This window comes from Cyprinus carpio, chromosome A6, assembly GCF_018340385.1.
Source record: "Cyprinus carpio isolate SPL01 chromosome A6, ASM1834038v1, whole genome shotgun sequence".
NCBI classification, from domain to species: Eukaryota; Metazoa; Chordata; class Actinopteri; order Cypriniformes; family Cyprinidae; genus Cyprinus; species Cyprinus carpio.
Window position 1 is genome coordinate 24,263,038 of NC_056577.1, and position 23,478 is coordinate 24,286,515.

Consider the following 23,478-nt stretch of genomic DNA (forward strand, 5'->3'; position numbering starts at 1 on the left):
GAGGGGAGAAAAACAAATCGAGGAGAGAATCATGCATTACAGTTTCACTGATTAAACTTTTTTTTTTTTTAAACATTCAAATATTATTAACTGAAACTTAAGACCCCTAAACAGTTTAATGTGGTTACTGAATTCAAAAGGCTACGAAAAAATATAATTATTATATATATATATATCTCCCGCAGTAAGCATTGGGCAAAACTAGCAGTCATACACATCGCCTATTTCCTCTGAGGTCCTGAGTTCCTTCTCTTTTACCCAAGTCGACATGAGATTGGATAACAGGTACATTATGAGTGCTGTAGCAGGTATATTACATGTAATCATACCTGGACTGTATAGGCATAAATGCAAGCATCACATACAGATTATCATTAAACAAACAAACAAAATCAGACTTGACAATATCACAGACTAGACATGAATGGTAATTCTAAAGCAGCACACTAAAGCCCAGTTCAGACTACATGATTTTAGCCAGATTTTGCCATGATTTGCTTGACGTAGGGTGTCGTGGGGACTCGTTAACAACAATGGGCATCGGGACGCAAGTTTCCATCATATCAGCTTGTGTAGTGTGTTATAGTGGGCGATAACCGATACCGCGTCTGCAATGACATCATGACAGGAAGACTAGCATGACGTTGACCAACAGCAGCACAGAAGCTCTTTCATACACAGTTTTCAAACATAGTGAAACGAAAGAGAGATGATGGTGCTGCTGCTAGGTGGAATTATGAGATCGAGGAAAGGTTTGTGGAGCTGTGGCAACAGTACTCCTGCCTGTATGATGTGTCATCGAGTGACTACCACGACAGAACAAAGAAAGAAAAATGCTAGTGAACTATAGCGGAAGCGCTTCAGCAATGTTTACACTTTTTTTCGGAAGTCAGTCACTAGTTATGTCTTCTTGTTGACGGCACGCGATGAATGGTCAAGAAGCAACGTGTAGTCCGACATGTTTCTTGTCCACAACACGACAAGATTTTAGGAATCAAAATCATGTAATCTGACACAGTGACTATCGTGACTGACCAACAAAAATATTGTGTAGTCTGAACCCAGCATTACTCAGAGCATAAAATTCAACCTGATTATAGTCACCAGCATCTACAGCAGAGGGGAGAAAAAAAACAAAAACAAAACAAAAAAAACAACTGGATATTGTCAAAAGCAGACAGTACAAACAACCTGATCACTAGAAAACACTAACAAGACTTGCACTCCCAAGGGAAAGGAAGACAAACAGTGTTTTTTTCTCTTCTACACAAATGATTTCCATTCATTCTTTCAGCAAAGCTGATCTTGATCTCTCTGTTACTGACAGACCTAGCCTTCAGAAACACTGGACATCACAGAGGACACCGTATGACATTACACAGCACGACACACCAACTCAAAAATCACCTTGAATATATCAGTCCAAATCTTTTTTCAATGGATGTCTAGTACTATTTCATCCATCGTCATGACAAACTTCCTGTTCAGTGTGTCCTTCAAACCTACACATTTCAATCTTCCTTTGTCTGCACAAGGTACACACACACTTGTCTTCCAGTTATAGACCAGGGGTGGGAATCTATAGGCACCTCATGATTTAATTTTGATTCAGTCATGAAGCAATTACAATACAATGGAACATGTGCACAATTGATTCTCTTTACGCTTTCTGAATCATGTGAAACCCTTAATACCTGCTTGAGTTAGAATCTGCATGCTAAATATTGACAGGTTTCCAACATTTTCAGGTCATTAAATTCAACTGACTTTTCCAGTTGTTTGTAATTAGACAAGAACTTTTGAAAAGGACTTTTTTTTTTTTTTAATTAGACTCATATTAGAGTAGTTTATAATAACGATATTATTCAGTTTTCCAAGTCTAGAAATCACACTTTGGGATATCTGTAAAGTTTCATATTGTGCACATTTTCAATAAATTAAATAACAAACAATTATGAATCATTTGATCATTTTCAAAAGCATCACATCTGAATCAAACGTCTTCCCCAGCTCCTTTTAGGGCTGGTGCAAACATAGGAAGTAGTGAAAAGAGACACACAAAGGTGACTTATGGACCTGTGGGGGTGCTGCCACGCTGTCTTTGTGTGATCTGTTGCATATGGAGTACATGTGCTGGCTCGATTTCTCACCAACAGCACTACTATCATTTAAAGATAATATTATATATAAAACAAGGTACAGCATTGTACACTAGTGCCAGGACCTTAAACACTCCAAGTAAAATCAAAAATCATTCACAATCTAATTAATTGCTGTAAATCACAGACAACACAGGAAGCATAGCCTCCATTTCTCCTTTCAAGTGTAAGAGGTTTTTTTGTCTTCCTTAAATTCATAGTTTTCTTCTGTATTTGTAAGGATCAACTTCCCAGACTTCGCAGTCATTTGGGAAGCAAAGAGTTCTTCGACACCACAGTGCTACAGTCCAGTTTTCATATGTGGATTTATATATAGATAACTATATATAGATAACTATATATATATATATATATATATATATATATATATATATATATATATATATATATATATATATATATATATATATATATATATATATATATATATATATAAGTTGTGTATCAAGTATACACGCAAGTGTGCATGTGTTGTGGGCATTCGAGGCATTACTTTGGCGATCTAGGTGGGATGTTTTGTTCTTTTCCACTGCGTCTGTTGTACCCCGTCTGTGGAGAGGAGCGTCGACCATGTAGAGGCCGTCTCTGTTGCTCTCTGAGCTTAAAACCTGACCCTCTGGGGGCGTTACCACGTTGATATACAGTCTGCTCCCTGGATGTCTGACGATCACTTCCTTTCTCAATTTTCTCGCCGGGGCTGCAGCGAGATGAGGCTGGGCCTTCCGCTTTGTTGACACGAAGCTCACGTAGTGGTTGGCTTGTGGTGGGAGAAGGGGTGGGACTGGGCGGGGCTACTGGTGCAGGGGGAGGGTCTTTGGGTGGCCTTTGACACACCTCTGCATAGCTCAGTTTCCGAGGCTCCTAAAGTGATTCAATAAAACCTTCAAGTTAACAGAGAGACATCGCCATTCTGACCTTCAGATGTGAACAAGCAATAGAAACATTTAGAATTCAGCACATAAATGCATTCACCTGGACAGTTGCACTTGTTGGGTCAGATGGTGTAGATGCAGTGCTTGAAGTGCTTGATTGGCTGAGTGAAGATTTGGGGGCAGAAATGGGCTGGACGTGCTTTGCAGTCAATGATGCAAGGTCTGGAGGTGTGTCAGAGACCTGAACCTCTTTCTCAGGTTTCTTCACTTGATGGGACACACTATAGAGAGAAATGTGATTTGAATCAAACTGTTTCTATTCGTACAACCTTTTGATTTATTATATTTTTAAAATGCATGTTTTTGAAATATGTATAGCAAAAGTTGTTACTTTTATCATATTTAAAATGTATTAATCAGCAAGTATTAAAATGTATTATATTTTATATTAAAATTTACAATGCATTTATAAATGAATCCTAGATAAATTATAGTATTAGTCAAAGTATTGTTCAGAGGTATTTTATGATACTTTGACACATTGTTGAATTCTTCAGAATATAAAATGCTATTGTAAATGTATGTGTACCTAGTGCTAGGTGTGTCCTGTTTTGTGGCAGGAAGCTTTGGAGCTGGAGTGGAGGGTTCGGTTGACTGAGCTTCCACTGGACATGTTCTGGGATCTTGACCGACATCTTGCTTACTTGTTTCCTGCTAAACAAAACCCAGAAATACGGTAAATTTACTTGAGTGATATCTGAGATTCGCTGCGAACAAGCAAAACAAATATAACTGAGAATAAATGTTCTTGAGTTCTTACTACCTTGTCCCTGCTGATGCCCTTAACTACATCTGCCATGCGATTTTCCAACACTGACTCTGTCTGCACAGTCACACCTGGCAGATGACTCGGCACACCTCCTGGCAATGGCGGGAAATTAGTGCTTGCGAGGTCAAACTTAGGAGGAGGAGCTTTCACTTCTGAATCAGGATTCTGCCTCTGTGAAAAATGAAATCCAAATGAAATGAGAAGCACAAATAATTTAGCATGAATTCATAATAAAAAAATAAAGTACTTCAGAGAGCAATGTAATAAACGTTTAGGACTTACCGTTCTTTCATCTTCTCTTCTCCTCCTCATGCCACGATAGCTTCCCCTCCTGGACACAACACAATTCGTTAAATACACTCCTATCAGCAAACCTGTCACCATTCAGTGAACACACTCAACACATGACCCCCAGATCTCAATCTTTCTGCTTACTGGGACAGGAGTGACAGACTTAAAAGTATAGTGAGAGTGAGAGAGAGAGAGAAAGCAAAGGAAGAGATGGAAGGAGTGATCAGAGAAAAGAAAAAGAACTCCTAAAGTCTTCCCTGCTTCCCTCTTAGTTGATCATCACTGGGTCAAAACAACCAAATCTGCCACTCAGTTAAACTTCTTGAAGAAAAAAAAAAAAGAATTACAGTAAAAGAAAAAAAAACCTGACCTGGCCCGACTGCTGATGCCAAGGTCCGAGTGGTGGTTCTCTCTGGGGGAAGCCGGCGACTCAGAGAGCGGGGTGAGGGTGGAGGCAGTGGTGTCTGAAGTAGAGGTGGATGGAGGCTGGGGACTACCAGTACCAGACAAAGTCTCTGTCAGCTGACCCACATCAGCACGAGGTTGTGGCTTTACATGATTCCTGAACAGAACACAGAAAAATCAGAGGTTTCATAAAGGTGACTGCATGAAACTATAACAGAGGCTCCAAAGCCAGAGCAAAGCTCAGTAAACATCTGTAGAACAGATAGTTTGTTCAGCTGGGCTTTAAGGGTGGTCTCTCTGGCTGTGCAGAACAAGCATCACAAATGGAAGTGTTATACATGATATGTAGTGACGACAAAAAAACAAAAACGTCTGTTTGAAAAGTTCCTGAAGAGTGACATTTTCTTTTGCAGAAGTTCTCTCTTTTAGCAGTACAGACAACCAATATTAACTAAACCAACTGAAATTTACCAGCTGATATCTCACCATTTGAGATGAACCAACATTAAGGGGGTCATATGATGCGATTTCAAATTTTCCTTTCTCTTTGGAGTGTTACAAGCTCTTGGTGAATAAAAAAGACATCTGTGAAGTTGCAAAGACTAGAGTCTCAAATCCAAACAGATATTCTTTATAAAAGTTGAGACTCGTTCATGCCCCCCTGAAACAGCTTGTTCTAACACGCCCCCACATCTCTACGTTACTGTGTGGGAAGATTTGCATAACGCCGCACAGATGTTCACGCAAAGAAAGAAGGTGTACCTTTTATTCTCGTTGTAGTATTGTTGTTGCCGCTGCCGGCATGTCGTATAGTTCTGTGTGTTTCACTGTGAAAGCAAAACTACTTTGTTTGGCCTTCCAAAAGAGGACGATATCATTTTGTATATCGATATCATATTTGTCATGCCTGAAGCTGATCCGTGCTGGTCATGGGGAAATACATCAACTTTGCACTGTGGATCGCCAAATCGACTTACACCGTGGACGAAGTGGCGTCCAGCCCGGGGTCCTCACATGTGTTTGCTGCAAGACCAAGGTACGCTCCTTCGTAGAATCTGCCTGCTGCACTGTTCTCAAGCCGCCCGCCTCTGCTCACTCAAGCCGGCCGCGGCTCACTCTAGGCCTCCGTCCTCTGCTCACTCAAGGCCACGGTGTGTGACGTTGTTCCGTTGAGAAAGCGAAACTACTTTGTTTTTGCCTTCCAAAAGAAAACATGACTAGAAATCACATTTATAATGGGTTTTATGTTATTGTCTTGTCACTCCAGCCGGACTAGGCATCACAATATGTTAAGAGGCGTAACATTTCCATCTCACGCATTCGGCCAATCACAACACGCTGGCTGGATAGCTGGCCAATCACAACACACCTCGCTTTTCAGAGAGTTGAGCCTTGTGAAAAATCGACGCGTTTCAGAAGGCGGGGCTTAGATTTGTAAAAAATGGTGTGCATTATGTAGAAAATAATGTGTTTTTTAACCTTAAACCGCATAAACACATTTCATTACACCAAATACACAAAATAATGTTCTTTTTAGCAGCATCATAAGACCCCTTTAAGAATTCTGCCTGTGAGAAGGACACCATCAGGAAACTCTCATACACACAGAGCGACAGATGATACATGCAAAACAGGGTCACATGACAGATCTGATGACAATGCACTGACATTCATTCACTGTGAAAGGCATCATGCGTCAAGATGCAGCTTTTAGCAGAGTCATGATGATCAATCACTATGGAATTCTTGCTCATAGTTGAATAGCACTAAATGTTCTGGTTATTTTCAAGTGATGTGATAAAGGCCTTAGGTACGTTAGTCTAACATTAGACCAACATTAGCCTAAACATTTCAATCACCACAATGCAGTTCTGGCATTTTAATTAAGCAGTTTGTATGATACATGAACATGCACAAGATGACAACTGAGGAAAAAGAAATGCTCCAATAAAAGCAGACCACATCTACCTGAAGGCATTGATTACATTCTTTCTGGAATAAAGTGGAAGTCTAGAAAATAAAAGAATAAAGTCACTGTGACTCCAGTTTGACGAACACAAGAGCTCTGCCTCACTTTCTGTATATGAGAGGAAATCAACGTAGGTAAACGTCAAAATTTTCCCACTTGGACAAAAAGTACAACAAGTTCAATTGGAAAGGATGCACAATAACTGATGTACAATTTGCTTAAGTATTATAAATTCACACAAATATCGGAATAGTTTATTTTATTCTGTTTATGTGGTAGAACAGGGCACTAGCAATGCCAAGGTCATGATTCTGATTATTAAACAAACCTCTTTTCAATGTATAGCTTCAATAAAATGTAAGCCGCTTTGGACAAAGTGTGAGCCAAATTAATAGATATAAAAACAAATCTTTACAAACATATTTGAAATGCAGCAAAAGTCTTGTAATGTCTACAAGATGGTTTTATTGTGACCTTCATAAAACAAGTCAGTTTTTATTAAAAACCAGCCTATTATTAAAAGGAATAGACTACGAACAGTCTTATTTAAAGAAATAGACTAAGAAAGAGGTTCTTAAAACAAAATGTAGGCTTCAGGATCTTACCGGTTGCGAGGGTAGTTGCGTGCAAGGCTGATTGGAGAGGAGCCAGTTTTGTAGTTTCCTGCTGGGCCAAAGCCATTAACAAATGTGCTGTTTGGAAATGGAGCCTGCAAGATAAATCAACAGCTGAGATTAACCTGCACATCCTCAAACTACTACAAGATGAATTTACATTTTTGTGACAGATGGCCAAAGCACCTCTTTACATCGTGATATGCTAAATGAATCAAATAACTGTTGCCATGGTAACCGTTCAACTGCCCTGACTTCATTGCAGCAAGTCCCCTGCAGCTTAGCCTGCAATCACAACGCTGATTACAAACTAGGAGACCCACTGTGACTATCAGCTTATACCTGCAGCCTTCATGACTGTAATACAAAAGGTAACAAAAAAAAGGCTAAAAAAAAAAAAAAAAAAAAAAAAAGAGATTAGGTTTTTAGACGAGTCACATATAAAGCAGTTCTAAAATGACTATAAATGAATTGCTTCAATGTTCAGCCAATAGCAAATAGTCAAAGTGACCCTCAGATCTCATAATCTTAACGCTCACTGGGACAGGAGTGACAGAGACTTAAAGGAGACAGAGAAAGAGGAAAAGTAGTAGAAAAGGAGAAGAAAAAGAACTCCCAAAATCTTCTGATCACTCCCTGCATCCCTCTATGCGCTTAGTTTATCATCACTGGGTCAAAACAACCAAATTTGCTCCAACCATCTTTCATATACAGATACAAAAGGTTTTTGATTTTTTACAAAAAAAAGATTTTTTTTTTTTTGCAAGGAAGCATTAATTTCATCAAGTGACAGACTCTCACACTGTTACAAAAAAAAAAAAAAAGTGTATATTTCAAATAAATACTGTTTTTAATAATTCAGAGAAAGCATTATACATTCACCACAATTTTATGTAGCATCATTTTTAACTGAGATAAGAATTGTTTCTTGAGCACCATATGAGCATATTAGAACATTTAGTGTTTGTCTTTTTATATGGGGAATTCTCACTGCAAACCACACTCTTCACAACATATTTCAAGATAAAGTTCTCACCAGTGGTGTTTCAAAGTAAGGGGTGGGTGAGGGGGTCCAGGTCTGTGGCAGGAGGCTATAGAGAGGGTACTGCTGTGGAGGCTGGTACACCTGCTGCAGGTAAACAGGAGACGAGTACTGTGATGGAGTGGAGTAAACCCCAGAGTCGACCGCCCCATAACCGTTCTTAGCAAAGAACGTGTTTATGGCCTTGATGCGAGCCTACCGACACAAACATACAAAGAGACACCTTTATTAAAAGCAGAACATCTAAAAGATCATTCATTATGCATTACACTCAATTGTGACACTAAAGGAAGACCATAAATGACAAATTAGTATTCACATGTGTCCATATCCCCTCAGATCTCAATCTCACAGCAGTCAGGGCGAAACTCACAGAGAGAGAAAGCAAGACAGACAGGAGAATTACACACACACACACACACACACTCTAAACATAAAACAATACATGCACCTGTCTAATCCAGCAATTACTGATATAAACATAAACCTTTGTCTCAGCAAAGCACTGGAGAGCAGATTTCCTTCATATGGCACTCATGCTTTACTCATAGATACCTTTTGTTTGTCTATTTAGGATGTGAGCTGGACAAGATAAAATGCATTTTTCATACAAGTTAACACAATGAGACTTTGAACAGGATGAAAACATCTCGGTTTATGGATTACATAATCCCATACAGTGTCTAGGGGGTCTTTTCTACTGGTTACACACTGATGGTATAACTGATCACTGATTGGTTGAAAGAACAAGGGTCAAAGTTGAGTACTTCAGAGAAACCTGTTAATCATCACAGCGTTCAGAGTGTTCAAGGTGACACTAGTTGTATTTGAAGTGTTTGCCAGGAACGCACACATCCAGCGTGCTTAAATTACAGTTGATCTAACAAGAGAGATAGCAGCACAGTGTACACTCACCATAATTGGTTTGCCCTGAAAGGTTTTGACTTCCTCACGCAAGTATCTGTAAGCCTGTGAAACAATGAGACATGAGTCAATCCAGAAAACATTTGCATTTATTAAACCAGCAGAGAAAAATGCAAAAACATTATTAATGCAACAACAGCACAGCAAATGTGCGCATTAATTATTGTATCAGCCAATTACTATGGCTGTTGTAATGCCATTTTAGCTATAATAAATTAATATAAAACGCATAAAGGGTAAATATTTACCTACAGCTTTTTAGATTCCATTATGACCATATTTGATGAATAATTATAATGGCAAACAAAGTTACACATCATACAGATGAAATAGTCATAAGCCATATTATAGTAAACAAATTCATGCAATTTTTACTTGCATTAATAACAATGAAATATTCTTCACATATGATTTTTACCAATTATTTATACAAACATTTATTCCATGAGAAAGGCTCTTTGCATGTTTGTCAATAATACCTGCTGAGCATCAGTGTCAGACTGGAATGTGATGTACCAGTTGTTATTGTGTGCAAACTCCACACTGATAACCTGCGGACACTTCTCACTTTTAAACAGGGCCTCCACCTCCTGACAGAGAGACAAAAGCATCAGTCAGCAAATCAAAAAAATAAGTGAAAACTACTGACAATTAGGAGGCCAGATATCCCTCAGATCTCATAATCTCACGGTCATTAGGGCAAAATCCACTGTACTGAGAGAGGGAGAGAGAAGGGGGGGGGGGGTGAGAGGGAGTGATGAATAAGAATAAGGATAGATAAAAGAGGAGTTAGAAAGAAAGAAAAAGACAGACAAATTCTCAACAGCAGCAATGATTCTGGATCCTTCCAAGCGCGATACTGATCATCATTGGGGTGACCACAGTAATGGTAACCAGTCTCTACTATATACAGGTCCTTCTCAAAAAATTAGCATATTGTGATAAAAGTTCATTATTTTCCATAATGTAATGATAAAAATTAAACTTTCATATATTTTAGATTCATTGCACACCAACTGAAATATTTCAGGTCTTTTATTGTTTTTTAATACTGATGATTTTGCATACAGCTCATGAAAACCCAAAATTCCTATCTCAAAAAATTAGCATATTGTCATTCGACCAATAAAAGAAAAGTGTTTTTAATACAAAAAAGTCAACCTTCAAATAATTGTGTTCAGTTATGCACTCAATACTTGGTCGGGAATCCTTTTGCAGAAATGACTGTTTCAATGCGGCGTGGCATGGAGGCAATCAGCCTGTGGCACTGCTGAGGTGTTATGGAGGCCCAGGATGCTTCGATAGCGGCCTTAAGCTCATCCAGAGTGTTGGGTCCTGCGTCTCTCAACTTTCTCTTCACAATATCCCACAGATTCTCTATGGGGTTCAGGTCAGGAGAGTTGGCAGGCCAATTAAGCACAGTAATACCATGGTCAGTAAACCATTTACCAGTGGTTTTTGGCACTGTGAGCAGGTGCCAGGTCGTGCTGAAAAACGAAATCTTCATCTCCATAAAGCTTTTCAGCAGATGGAAGCATGAAGTGCTCCAAAATCTCCTGATAGCTAGCTGCATTGACCCTGCCCTTGATAAAACACAGTGGACCAACACCAGCAGCTGACATGGCACCCCAGACCATCACTGACTGTGGGTACTTGACACTGGACTTCAGGCATTTTGGCATTTCCTTCTCCCCAGTCTTCCTCCAGACTCTGGCACCTTGATTTCCGAATGACATGCAAAATTTGCTTTCATCCGAAAAAAGTGCTTTGGACCACTGAGCAACAGTCCAGTGCTGCTTCTCTGTAGCCCAGGTCAGGCGCTTCTGCCGCCGTTTCTGGTTCAAAAGCACACGCCTGTGCACGGTGGCTCTGGATGTTTCTACTCCAGACTCAGTCCACTGCTTCCGCAGGTCCCCCAAGGTCTGGAATCGGTCCTTCTCCACAATCTTCCTCAGGGTCCGGTCACCTCTTCTCGTTGTGCAGCGTTTTTTTGCCACACTTTTTTTCCTTCCCACAGACTTCCCACTGAGGTGCCTTGATACAGCACTCTGGGAACAGCCTATTCGTTCAGAAATTTCTTTCTGTGTCTAACCCTCTCGCTTGAGGGTGTCAATGATGGCCTTCTGGACAGCAGTCAGGTCGGCAGTCTTACCCATGATTGCGGTTTTGAGTAATGAACCAGGCTGGGAGTTTTTAAAAGCCTCAGGAATCTTTTGCAGGTGTTTAGAGTTATTTAGTTGATTCAGATGATTAGGTTAATAGCTCGTTTAGAGAACCTTTTCATGATATGCTAATTTTTTGAGATAGGAATTTTGGGTTTTCATGAGCTGTATGCCAAAATCATCAGTATTAAAACAATAAAAGACCTGAAATATTTCAGTTGGTGTGCAATGAATCTAAAAATATATGAAAGTTTAATTTTTATCATTACATTATGGAAAATAATGAACTTTTTCACAATATGCTAATTTTTTGAGAAGGACCTGTACAGCCACAAGAGATGACAAAGTGTGCTCTCACCTCTACAGGTGTGGTCTCAGGAACCTCTCTAAGGATGATGATGCATCGCTTGTGGTTTGGCCGTACCTTCTCCCCCTTTTCATCCACCTGCACCATGGGAGAGGCTGAGGAGGACAGAAAAGTAAGGCATTAAAGCATTACAAGGAATGAACAAACTCAAACTGTGGTCGGGTTTTGTTTGTTTTACCTCGTAGCACCTCAAGTATCAGATCCATATCAGTAGTCAGCAGTTTGACCCCCTCCATGCTTGCAATGGTCCAAATAGGGACAAACTGATCACTGTCCATCTGAGACATCAGGTAAAGGTCCTTGGAGAGATTCTCTCTGTAATGAAAACGCAATGAACAGATGAACACTTTCAGTGATATCCACTGCACTCGTAATGGTCAGTGTGCATATAAGAATTAGCATAAAATGTCTGAATACAGATTAAGTGTATACAGTGGGAAAACGGAATTTGAATGTCTGCTTTGCTAACTAAAATGCACCATTGTGTGATTTGCACATTACATTGACAATACTGAATGAAAATTAGCCCATAAATTACTCACCCTCAAGTCATCCGACATGTGTATGACTTTCTTCTTTCAGATGAATCCAATCAGAGTTATATATAAAAAAAAAAATGTACCTTTGATCTTTCAAGATGTTTGATGGCACTCAGTGGGTGTTGCATGCATCAGTCCAAAAGAAGTTAAATAAAAAGCACCCATACATTAAAAAAAAAAAAAAAAAAATCATTTTTTTATTATGTTTTACTCAGATAGGTGGGTGGGGTAAGCGAATTCTTTATGTAGTCGATGCGTTTTTGTAAGAAAAATATCCATATTCAAAAAGTAATAATCACTTTAATGTAGCTTGCACTCACTGTTGTACACGGAAGCAGTTCCGGGCGGATGACGTGTGAGTTTACCTTTGTGCATGTGCTGCTCAGAAGTGACACGCGCAGAAGCGCAGGGGAGAGATCAAAACAAAAAAACGGTCACTAATTAGAAACACAAAACGAGGATTTGTAAAGAAGAATGTCGGAGGATTTCGATATTAGCCAAGAGGAGACTGGTTTTCCTTTGCTAAAGTAAGGAAACTTTGCTTCCTTCGATTCTGTAAACAAACATTGGTTTTCACGAGACTCACCTCATACATCATCAGCCTGTAGCTGCTTCCATGTACAACTGTTGGCGCAAGCTACATTAAAGTGATTATTACATTTTGAATATGGATATATTTCTTATAAAAACGCATCAATTCCATAGAGGAACTCTTTAATCACCTGTGAGACACTTTTTTATTTTTTTTGGATGGGCGCTTTTTATTTAACTTCTTTTGGACTGATGCATGCAACACCTGCTGAGTGCCATGAAACAGCTTGAAAGATCAAAGACAATTTTTAATATAACTCCGACTGGATTCGTCTGAAAGACGGTCATATACACCTAGGATAACTTGAGGTTGAGTAATTTATGGGCTAATTTTCATTTTTGGGTGAACTAACCCTTTAAAGTACACTCATGCAAATAAAAATAAAAATAGACCCAAGAACTAACTTTTTTTTTTTACATAAGTGTGTATTCCTTCAGGAATACAGAACTTTTACTACATATTGTGTTGCTTCAAAACATGTGGCAAAACTAAATTTCAAACTAGACAAGCGAGTAGGTTTCCTGAACGACTAGTCAACTATTTGGTCCTAAGGAAGCTTTATGTAATACAGATGTTGCAGTTCACCTTGTCAGACAAATGTGGTAAGACACACTGAAAAGTTAAACGTTTTGTCTTAAACACCACTTGAAACAGTATTCTCAAAAACAGTGCAACAGGCAACAACATACTTTTCAATGTGTATGAATGTAACGTCAGTGGTAAAAAATAAATAAATAAAAGATGCTTTCAACACTCAAAAGCACTGCTTCTAGTGGACCGATATAGAAATGGCTGATATTTGAAATTTAATTATCCATTTCAGCCGAGCCAACAAGAGATTGAATATTTAATTATAAATCAACAATCAAAAAAATCTGGCCAGTATAAGTATTGGTTGACCACTAACCAAAAAATAAATAGATTAACTCACAAATGGATTACTGACCAACTACTGACTTTTGCTGAAATTCAAGCTTCCCAATAAACCACACGACACACAAGAAACAAATTACTTCTGGCATCCAATGCCCATACTGCATTGGAATGGAATTGGGGTGAGTAAAAGATGATAATTTTAATATTTGGGTGAGTTATTTATCTGTATCATATTATCAAATTAAACTGTCCTTATTTTGCAACCGACAATTACAATACTGCCAAATAAAATGGCTTCAATCGGATCATCCACATCAAATCGTTTCCAATATTATGGGTCCATTATGACATTGCATTTAATTAGTGAATGAGAATTTTCTCAAGCAAAAGTAAATGAAAACTGCTCTACTGTACAGATGATTATGAATTTCCATTCATCCCTTACATAATTACGTAATATGGGGGAGCAGGTGTTAGCATGTATGGGCGTACAGTGGGCGTTACCTTGAGAAGCAAAATTCCAGCTGCTTCTTCAGTGACTCCTTCAGACTCTCTTCAGACAGCGGAGGCTGCTCCTCGACCGCCTCACCCTCCACTGAGTGACACAAGACACATACACACCCCCAATGACAATCAGCCAGTAAGCAGCACTGGAATGGAGTGCAACTAAAGTGTGACAGTGGGTGTGTATGACAGACCTGGTTCATAGAGTGGGTAAGCCAGTTCTGCAGACTCCATGCCATTCAACATGCCGTTCTCCATAGGAGGGGCTGACTCAGAGTCACCATAGCCAACACCATACTCCTTGAAACCTAGATGAGGAACGACAATAGTAAATGAGTTTGGAAGCTTACTGATCTTTTACCATGTAAGAAGAGCAATAGGCCATTTAACCCTCAGATCTCATCATCTCACAGTCATTAGGGCACACACATTCCACTGAGAGAATGACCAAGAAATTTAGTTTGAGAATTAGAGGGAGATTGAAAAAAGATTCTCAGTGTGGAGTGGAGTGAGATTAACATCTTGTTTTAAAATGGTCGTTGTTGCTATTGCATATGATTAATAGATTAATTTCATAATCAACAAAACACCAACATGAATTTAACCATTTTCCATTAGACAAACTGCATCATCAGCATCCCCTTAAAGCAGCAGGGAATTATATATATATATATATATATATATATATATATATATATATATATATATATATATTTTTTTTTTTTTTTTTTTTTTTTATACCTACATGTCATGTGTCCATCAACCAACACCAGTGAACCATTCAAATTTGTTTATTTATATACATTAATTTATAATCCCACTGGGTACTTAAAAGTAAATATTTTATGTAAAATCAGCTGACGAAAAAATTTTGGGAATCCCTGCCTTAAAGAAACAGTTACGCAAAGAATTAGTCAAAATTATTTAAGACACATGGGAACCAATAGTAGCAGATGTCAAAACAACTGGCTACAGGCTTGAACATAAAATGTGTATGAACTAATATTTTTGCTTTTAAGTATCGTATTAACAGCCTACTCCAACAAACTGGTGTGTAGAAAATTTCTTACATTCCCTATTTATTCCACACATAAGCCAATCAAAGCATATGGCTTTTAAAGGACATGAGGTTCAGTTCTGGGTGAACAATTTCGGATAAGATAACACATGATGTCAAATTTTACACATTATTTAATTACAGCACTGAACAACTGCCAATCAATACATGTACCTTCTGACTCCTCGGTGGAGACAGTATCTGCTTGTGGCCAATGGCACGTCTCTGTGGCTGCCTCTGGAGTCTGGGTGGTTGGTGCAGACACTTCCTGCCACACTTTAGCATTGGGATTCAGACCGGCCCCCTTCGTGGTCACCGAAGACAAGGTTAAACAAATTCTGGGTTAACCAGGTTAATATAATACAAATTTTTACAGTTAGATTTTCACATCACAGTAGAATAAAATCAGCAGAAATCTGTCAACATTTGCCAACTGTAGCTTTAGTAAACAATTATAAGATTATTAACTATAACACTGCTGATCATTTAACTACCCATTATTATGTAAACAGAAAGACATCTGATAGTCGCACAACCTTAAAGTTCATGTGCAATAAGTGTTTAATGAACTGGCAACACAATACAGTGTATTAGGCAAATAATTTTCCACCCTGTTTCACAGTATGGTGGCATGGTGATCACACAAAAAATAATAATAAAAACAGTAAAATAAAAAAATACTGAAAAACCAAAGCAATTAAAGAGTTGTTAAGTGCACAGTTCAGAGTAACAATTTTTGGTAGTGATAAAATCCAGAGCTTGCAGCAGGTGAATAAGGCCACTGATAACAGATAGGCCATGGATAATTTTAGTAACTTTACAAGTAACTATCTGTCTTAAATTTTTCTCAATTCCCAACATGTTAAGCGATTACAAAATGATCACATTCCACTCAACTTGCACAATATACATTTTCAAGTGCACCAAAAATTCAACAGTGGCCAACATAGGTAAATACGTTTCTTAGTTAGTAAAGTAATGGAACAGAAATTCATTGATAATGCATTGTGAATGATTTTTGACACAGCAATGCATTTTTGCAACGTTTTTCCAAACGTTCGCCCCAAACAAAATGATTTTAAAAACGCTTTAATCACTACTTTTATAATCACTTTCATTGGAGAGAAAGAAGATGCATAAATGTGATTGGGTCTTTCAAGAGTTAACAGATGCGACGCTATCAAAGTTTCACATGACACGCCGAGGCACAAATTACAACACCGCTTCCACCCTGCTGTAAAGTTAAAGTCGCAATGCGAATCATATAAAATATAGCTTACATGTGCTCTGGCAACAAATGAAACGTAGCATTATAGTCACAACCTTGGCGAAGGACGTCTGAAGAGCACAGTGAATGAATACAAACACCGCAGGACAGGCAAGGGCACTAAGTATTAACACACTTCACGAGTTGGAAAACCAGAACTGTGCACAACTTCTCTCTCCAACTTCTCTATACTACTGCGCTCGATCAGAGATGAACATCATTACCAGACCTATTACTTACCCGACGCGACACTCCATGCATACAGGCAGGAGGTTTTAAATAGTCGGCCTTTCGCCCATTTAATCTGATTAGCCTCTCCAATAAACCAGAGCGAGAGTTCAGAGCAAAGAGCTACAAACCTGCATCTGAAACGCAGCCTGTTAACCTGACTAAGGGTTTATTGGATTTGGACTGGCTAAAGTTATTTTTAATCTACAGCATTTGATGTGGTCACTGCTTTAGTTGTGAACTGCACTGATAAAAGTTACGCATTTAGCGCAAATAAAAGAAGCCGGCTATAACCTAGCTAGCATTTGTTGCGCGCGCGCACGTGGATCCTTCGCTCTAGACGATCAGTTCGCGTCCACATAAACAAGGTCTTGCATAGCATCTTAACTAATCTTGGTTATCGCTAATAACAATTTTGAACTAAAAAAAACTAAGAAGAATGGTAACTGCACTAAAAAAACACCAAAAATTAGACTCCTCGTTCAGTTCGATGGCGCCTGCCATGAGCTCAATCCATGCCGCAGCTGTGAAAAACCTTCGCGGTCGCCAAAATGACCTCATTACAACTCACCTCCACAAACAACAGCATGGTCTTCTCCCCCGAAAACGTTATCACTCGCTAGATACCTAGTAGGCGAATTAATCCAGCTCACAATAACACGGACCGTATTCCACTTCTTTCCGTTTAAAGCAAAAGTTCACTGCCAGAGAGTTTCGCGGCCACTCATCATCTGCATCAATCCCCTTTGCTCTGCGTAAGCACCTATTCGGTGCCTAACGAGTCTGATTGGCCGTGCGCTAGTCTTTCTTTTTGCCTCTTTTGTGATCACATGCAGCAGCACGCTTTGAATATTTCCCGCCCACCATTATGGGATTGGTGCGTACTGAAATACGTCATAATGAATCTTCATCTGATTGGAGCGGGTTTATGTCTGTCAAACTTCTGTTCAAGTTACCGGAACTGTAACCTCTGCCACTAAGATCACTGCTTAGCACGTGGCGACAGCTGAAACATTCAACATTACGTTACGAAACAATTAAACGGTCTTTGAGGATGAAATGTGTGTTGTTGTAAGACACGGTGTGTAATATCGTTGTGTCTCGAGGCACAGAATAGTACTAAGAACACGCAATTCAGATCATGGACAGTCTGTTGGCTGGATCTCAACGTTCGCTGTTGAAGACTAAAATGAAGACTTGACAAAAGCTGAAATCCCCATATAAAATAATCTAGAACTCTCTAATAAAAAGTGGTTTGATAGTGGTTTATTGAATTAAGTATGCTATTTTGCTCAAACCAATATTAAACATACAATACTTCATGTTTGTGTATTTAGGAAAGTCCATAGTTTCCCAAAAATTAAATTTTCTAGTGCTGTAATTGTAACACTGGGAATCTTGATCTACACTAGCTCTCAGAAAACAAAAAATGTGAATTGTATTTTATTCTGAATTCACACAGAGAAAACTTTTATTCTGAATTCACACAGAAAAAAAAGGTTCTCAACCAAGGGGCTGGTGCCTCAGCAAACCTACAAAGCCGCCTCAAAATGACATCAAAATTAAAACAACAAAAAAAGCATTTGATATAAGCTAAAACAACTAAAAAACAAGATATTTCTAATTTTAATTAACCTCAAAAACCTCAAAACACAAATATAATAGGAACAGGTAGCCTGCTTTTTAAAAAGTGGCATTTTTATTTTTATTAATTTATTTATTTTTTAATGAATATAAATTTTTCTAGTTTTGCCAAGATCTGAATTATTTTATGGGGTAGAAATTTTGAGCACAAACTACTTTTTTAAAATCCTCAACCTTAACCCTTATCATGGACAACTATCCATTTGCTACTGGACATCAGTATCAGTGTGATCATGAATAGGAAAAGTGTGATGTGAGAATCAGAATCTTTAATGTTGTACAAACTTGAGTTACAGATTATCTCTCTTTGCTAGCAACTACCGAGCAAGGCCATGTCAACCACTCAGAACACCTTAGCAACCACCTAGCAATTCCCTAACAAGCAACCAGAACACCTTATTAGCTGCCAAGCAACAACTCTGAACACATTAACACAGTGCTCCCTTAGCAACCACCTAGCTAGGCCAACTAACTTTAAATTTTGATTCAAACTTACTACATATTTAATCTCAAAACAATCTTTTAAAATCTTCCATCCATATAGTGAATAGTCATGTCTCCAGGCTGTCATACACTGTTTTTATGCTGTCATTGTACTAAGTGACAGTTCAGATGATTGAGTGTATAATAAACTGGGGCACAGATAGAAAGAGAGAACAAGAAAGAAAGAACAAATGCTGTAAAAATGCTGTAAAAGGATTCTCACAGGTTATATTGATGTCTGCATGAATCTAAGAGAGAACGAGACTCCTGCAGAAGAGACTTGGCACATCTAGGACAGAAACTGGAAACAAAACCTGAATCCGTTAGCTTCATTTTGGTGCAAGTCCACATCTGGCACAATGGTATCCTTTAAGGTACTATGTTAATATTATGGTACATAAAAGGGTCATCATTCAGAACCATAGTTTATGAAAGTACCATGGTATTACCAATGAATAGCATCACTGCATCATGATGGTGCCTTATATAGTTAATATTAAGGGTTTTTATGTTAAAGCTGACATTCCTCACCGTGTTAAAACAGTCATTCCAGTGACCAAGCCACTTAAAGGGTTAGTTCACCCAAAATGAAAATTGGACTGTGTTTTACACACCCTCGAAGCATCCTAGTTGTACATGACTTTCTTCTATCAGACGAATCCAGTCGGAGTTATATTAAAAATTGTCATGGCTATTCCAAGCATTATCATTGCAGCCAGTGGGTGTTGCAGTTGAACAGTCCACAAGTCGTTAAATAAAGCACGCACATCCATAATAAAAATGTGCCTCACACGGCTCCGGGGGTGAACGAAAGGCCTCCTGTTGATTTTGTAAGAAAAATATCCATATTTCAAATGTAATAAACTCTTTTCTCTCACTTCTGGTATCTGTCATATGTGGAAGCCGTTCTGGCGGATGACGCAGCACATTTGCGCATCGCGCGCACCTCTGAGATATGCTAGTCTCACTATTTTGTTTATAGTAGCAAAGGAAGCAAAGTTTCCTTACTTTAGCGAAGGAAAACCAGTCTCCTCTTGATTTATATCGAAATTAGTGGTTAAACAGATTGTAGTTGATCCATGATCCGTACGGACCAAGCCCCAAGGTTCGGCTCGCATGTGATCCACGTATTAATTGCAATGTTTAACCATAATAGAGTATAAGTTTCTTATTTGTGCGTATTTACACAAGCATGCGAATTTTAAACAATTCCAGAGAGAAAAGACGAAAGTGAACTCAATTGGTTGCTCGCGCGATGTTCTCTAAGCAAACAGCCGCACACACATGAAGCGCGCACACGTGTTTCAGACGGCGCACACACACCGAACTGAATCCTCTTCTGAATCCTCTGAACAGACACATACACATAAAATTATGACAAAATACCCATCTCGACAATCATTCAGTTAAAACGATGAAGGTGAGTAAAACACAGGCTAATTTTTCATTTTTGGGTGAACTAACCCTTTAAGCCTCTTTAACATTCAGCAAATGAGCACTGCCGTCATTCATACAGGCATGATACGAGAATCTAAGCACATCTTTAACAGCAGTATGTGCCTGATAAATGCATACACCGCGTTCCAAATTATTATGCACGTGATATATCAATAGGATTATGGTACAATAAAGAGTCAGGTTTTTGTTTGTGTTGTTTTTCACATCGTTTCAGATAACTGGTATCTAAGGTAAATGGAAACCCTACTTAAAGAGGTTGTTCCAAATTATTAAGCAAGTCACAGTTTTCATGAAATATGGTGAGGAAGAAAGATCTTTCTAAAGATGAAAAGTCTGAAAAAATGCAATGTCTTGCAAAAGGTATCAAAACAAACATTTTTTTGTGAAGAGCAAATAGAGATTATTGAATTGTCAAAAGATTTGTGAGTGACTTAGAGCACAGAAGATCTTGGTCAGATAAAGATTTATTAAGGAAAGTTTCTGTCAAACAAATGAACTGTTGTGTTATGGCAGCTGTAAAAAAGCCACTGCTGAGCTGCAGACAGGTGTTTGAAGCTACTGGAGTTTCAAGATCCTCTCCATGCAGACTGACAGTTGTGTGCAAAGCTGCGTTTCAGTCACTGCTAACCACACCTCACAAAGAGAAACCTGCACAGTGGCTGTAGAAACACATGAAGATATGTTTTTAAATAGTTTTATTCACTTGCGAATGCTGCAGTACAATGGATAGTCCAGATAAATGGATTTCTGATAGTTGACGAATGGTCATCCAATTCCAATGAAACTGAAACATCAGCAAGGAGGCGGTGGGGGATGGTTTGGGTTGGAATATTAGGAAGTGAGATGTAAGGTCATTTTAGGGTCATTTTCTGCTGTGGTATAAAATTAAGAATAGTGCTCTCGGAAATAAAAGGATTTTCATGCAGGATAACACACTATCCCATGCTACATAAATACCATGGTGCAAAACAGTTTGAAAATGTGTTTCTACAGCCACTGTGCAGGTTTCTCTTTGTGAGGTGTGGTTAGCAGTGACTGAAACACAGCTTTGCACACAACTGTCAGTCTGCATGGAGAGGATCTTGAAACTCCAGTAGCTTCAAACATCTGTCTGCTGCTCAGCAGTGGATTTTTTACAGCTGGTATTACAATACAGTTCATTTGTTTGACAGAAACTTTCCTTTATAAATCTGACCAAGATCTTCTGTGCTCTAAGTCACTCAAAAATCTTTTGACAGGTCAATAATTTCTATTTGCTTTTCGTGAAATATTGTTTGTTTTGATGCCTTTTGCAAGACATTGCATTGTTTCAAACTTTCCATCTTCAGAAAGATCTTTCTTCCTCACCATATTTCATGAAAACTGTGACTTGCTTAATAATTTGGAACAATCTCTTTAAGTAGGGTTTCCATTTACCTAAGAAGACCTGGCAAACTATTGACCAAACCTGTCTGAGATTGATAACAGTTATCTAAAAAGATGTGAAAAATCACACAAACAAAAATCTGACTCTTTATTGTACCAAAATCCTATTGATATATCACTTGCATAATAATTTGGAACACGGTGTAATATATCTGTAATCAAATATCTGTTAGAGCTATAAATTAAACCAGGTACAAAGTACATTAGGACTAGCATTTTTAGTGAAAAGACAGTCATACAGCTTACTTGGTTAGACTGAAATATCATCAACATTGCTTTGAGGTTTTAGTCATTTCAATGCTTACTTTTTTATCAATAAAAATTATTAAATGTTAATGTTTTTCTTTTACAATTGATCTATATTATAACCTATATAGATCTATTATAACCTAAAAAAAAAAAAAAAAAAAAAAAGCTGTCAGATGGCCGTGATGTAGTTCAATTAATTTCCAAATGACATTAACCCGCTTGTAATAGAAAAGTTATCAACATTAACTTGTGTCACGCATCCTAGAGTCATTAAATAATTGCTCAATTACAGTAGAGCTCCGCTGACCAAGATATGAACACGTGCTATGTCAGACTAAGCCTCGGTGGCAATACATTTAGTTTACGTTGCCTAGTAATGTCGTCTTACCGAAGTCCGACTTCAAGGCGGCTAACCAGACGTAACATTAGCTATACTCAACTACATCTAAGCGGTTATTAAGCACAACCGTTTCAGTGAATCGATACTTCGTTTGCTAACGACCAGACAATCTGGTTAGCGCGCAAAAACACAGGTAGTTTGTCAACATACTGCAAGTAACGTACATACTAGTCCTTACAGTCACTCTGTCTTCTAAACACGTTTGTTCAAAATATGAAAGTGTTACGTTACATTATAAACGAAAAGTCAACACACAGTAACGTTGTGTTTAGGGGGCTTGTGCCGATTCAGCACCGCAGGCCTGAGCTCACCATGCCGACTTGGTCCTCGCCGGGTTTCTCCTCTTGATCACGGGCGACTGATCCCGGCTCGACCTCCTCCTTCTGTTGCGCTTGGCTGCTACTCTCCGAAGTCATCGGCCGCCTTTGGCTCTGCCCCGGCCGGCCCCTCTCGACCCCGATCCGCGATCAAGCGCCGTGCGCCTCCTCGCCCGATCCGCCGCTCCGCACCTCCTCTCGCCGGCTGAATGCAACAAGCACTTGCTCTAGCTAGTTACGGTCGGTTTGTCTTACCGTTTCAGAACCTAAACGAAAGATGGAAGAAAAAGGAAGACTCGCTAACACTAACGCTTGCGAATCTATCTCCAGTACGGGTCTACTTCATAATAAGCCTTAATGGGGGATCAGCGAGCGTTTCTGACAGACGGTAGAAATTCACACACCGTCACCGTCCCGACAGACAATGCGACCACCCCCTCCATCGCGCTCGCTCTTCCCTGGCAACAGAGCGCAACACGCGCTGCGCCGCATAGCAACCACCGGGCGCTCTCGCCGCATAGCGACAGACTCTGAGCGACGGTGCAACGGCGAACCATGACACAGCGATTAATCTACATCTAATTACAACAGTCCTCCACCCAAACCAATGACAACTCTTTATTTATTTATTTATTTTTGTCATTTGAGATGCTTATGCTCTTCATTATGATTTTTTAAGTAATGACACGTATAAAAAATACAGTAAAAACAGTAATATTATGAAACTGAATTTTAAACATCATTACTTCAATCTTCAGTGTCATATGATTCTTCAGAAATCATTATTATATGCTGATTGGCTGTG

At 38.8% G+C, this 23,478-nt stretch overlaps 1 protein-coding gene across 4 annotated transcripts; it reads right to left on the bottom strand.

Annotated features, from left to right (window-relative positions):
* Positions 1-290: 290 nt before the first annotated feature.
* Positions 291-22,796, bottom strand: LOC109091443 (la-related protein 4-like). 4 transcript variants are annotated; one of them, XM_042758551.1, is made up of 17 exons: positions 22,669-22,796; positions 15,377-15,519; positions 14,340-14,453; positions 14,146-14,236; positions 11,813-11,949; positions 11,626-11,729; positions 9,585-9,695; positions 9,097-9,150; positions 8,176-8,376; positions 7,131-7,234; positions 6,525-6,566; positions 4,522-4,713; positions 4,143-4,191; positions 3,855-4,031; positions 3,621-3,742; positions 3,132-3,312; positions 291-3,020 (listed from the first exon to the last, which is right to left on the bottom strand). In XM_042758551.1, exons 1-17 carry the CDS (start codon positions 22,770-22,772, stop codon positions 2,649-2,651), a joined length of 2,298 nt encoding a protein of 765 aa, XP_042614485.1. In that variant the 5' UTR covers positions 22,773-22,796; the 3' UTR covers positions 291-2,648. The 4 variants fall into 4 exon arrangements, with proteins under 4 accessions (XP_042614485.1, XP_042614483.1, XP_042614487.1 ...); XM_042758549.1 differs by having other exon boundaries at positions 3,621-3,745; XM_042758553.1 differs by lacking the exon at positions 22,669-22,796 and adding an exon at positions 17,270-17,729 and having other exon boundaries at positions 3,621-3,745.
* Between the last annotated feature and the right edge of the window lie 682 nt (positions 22,797-23,478).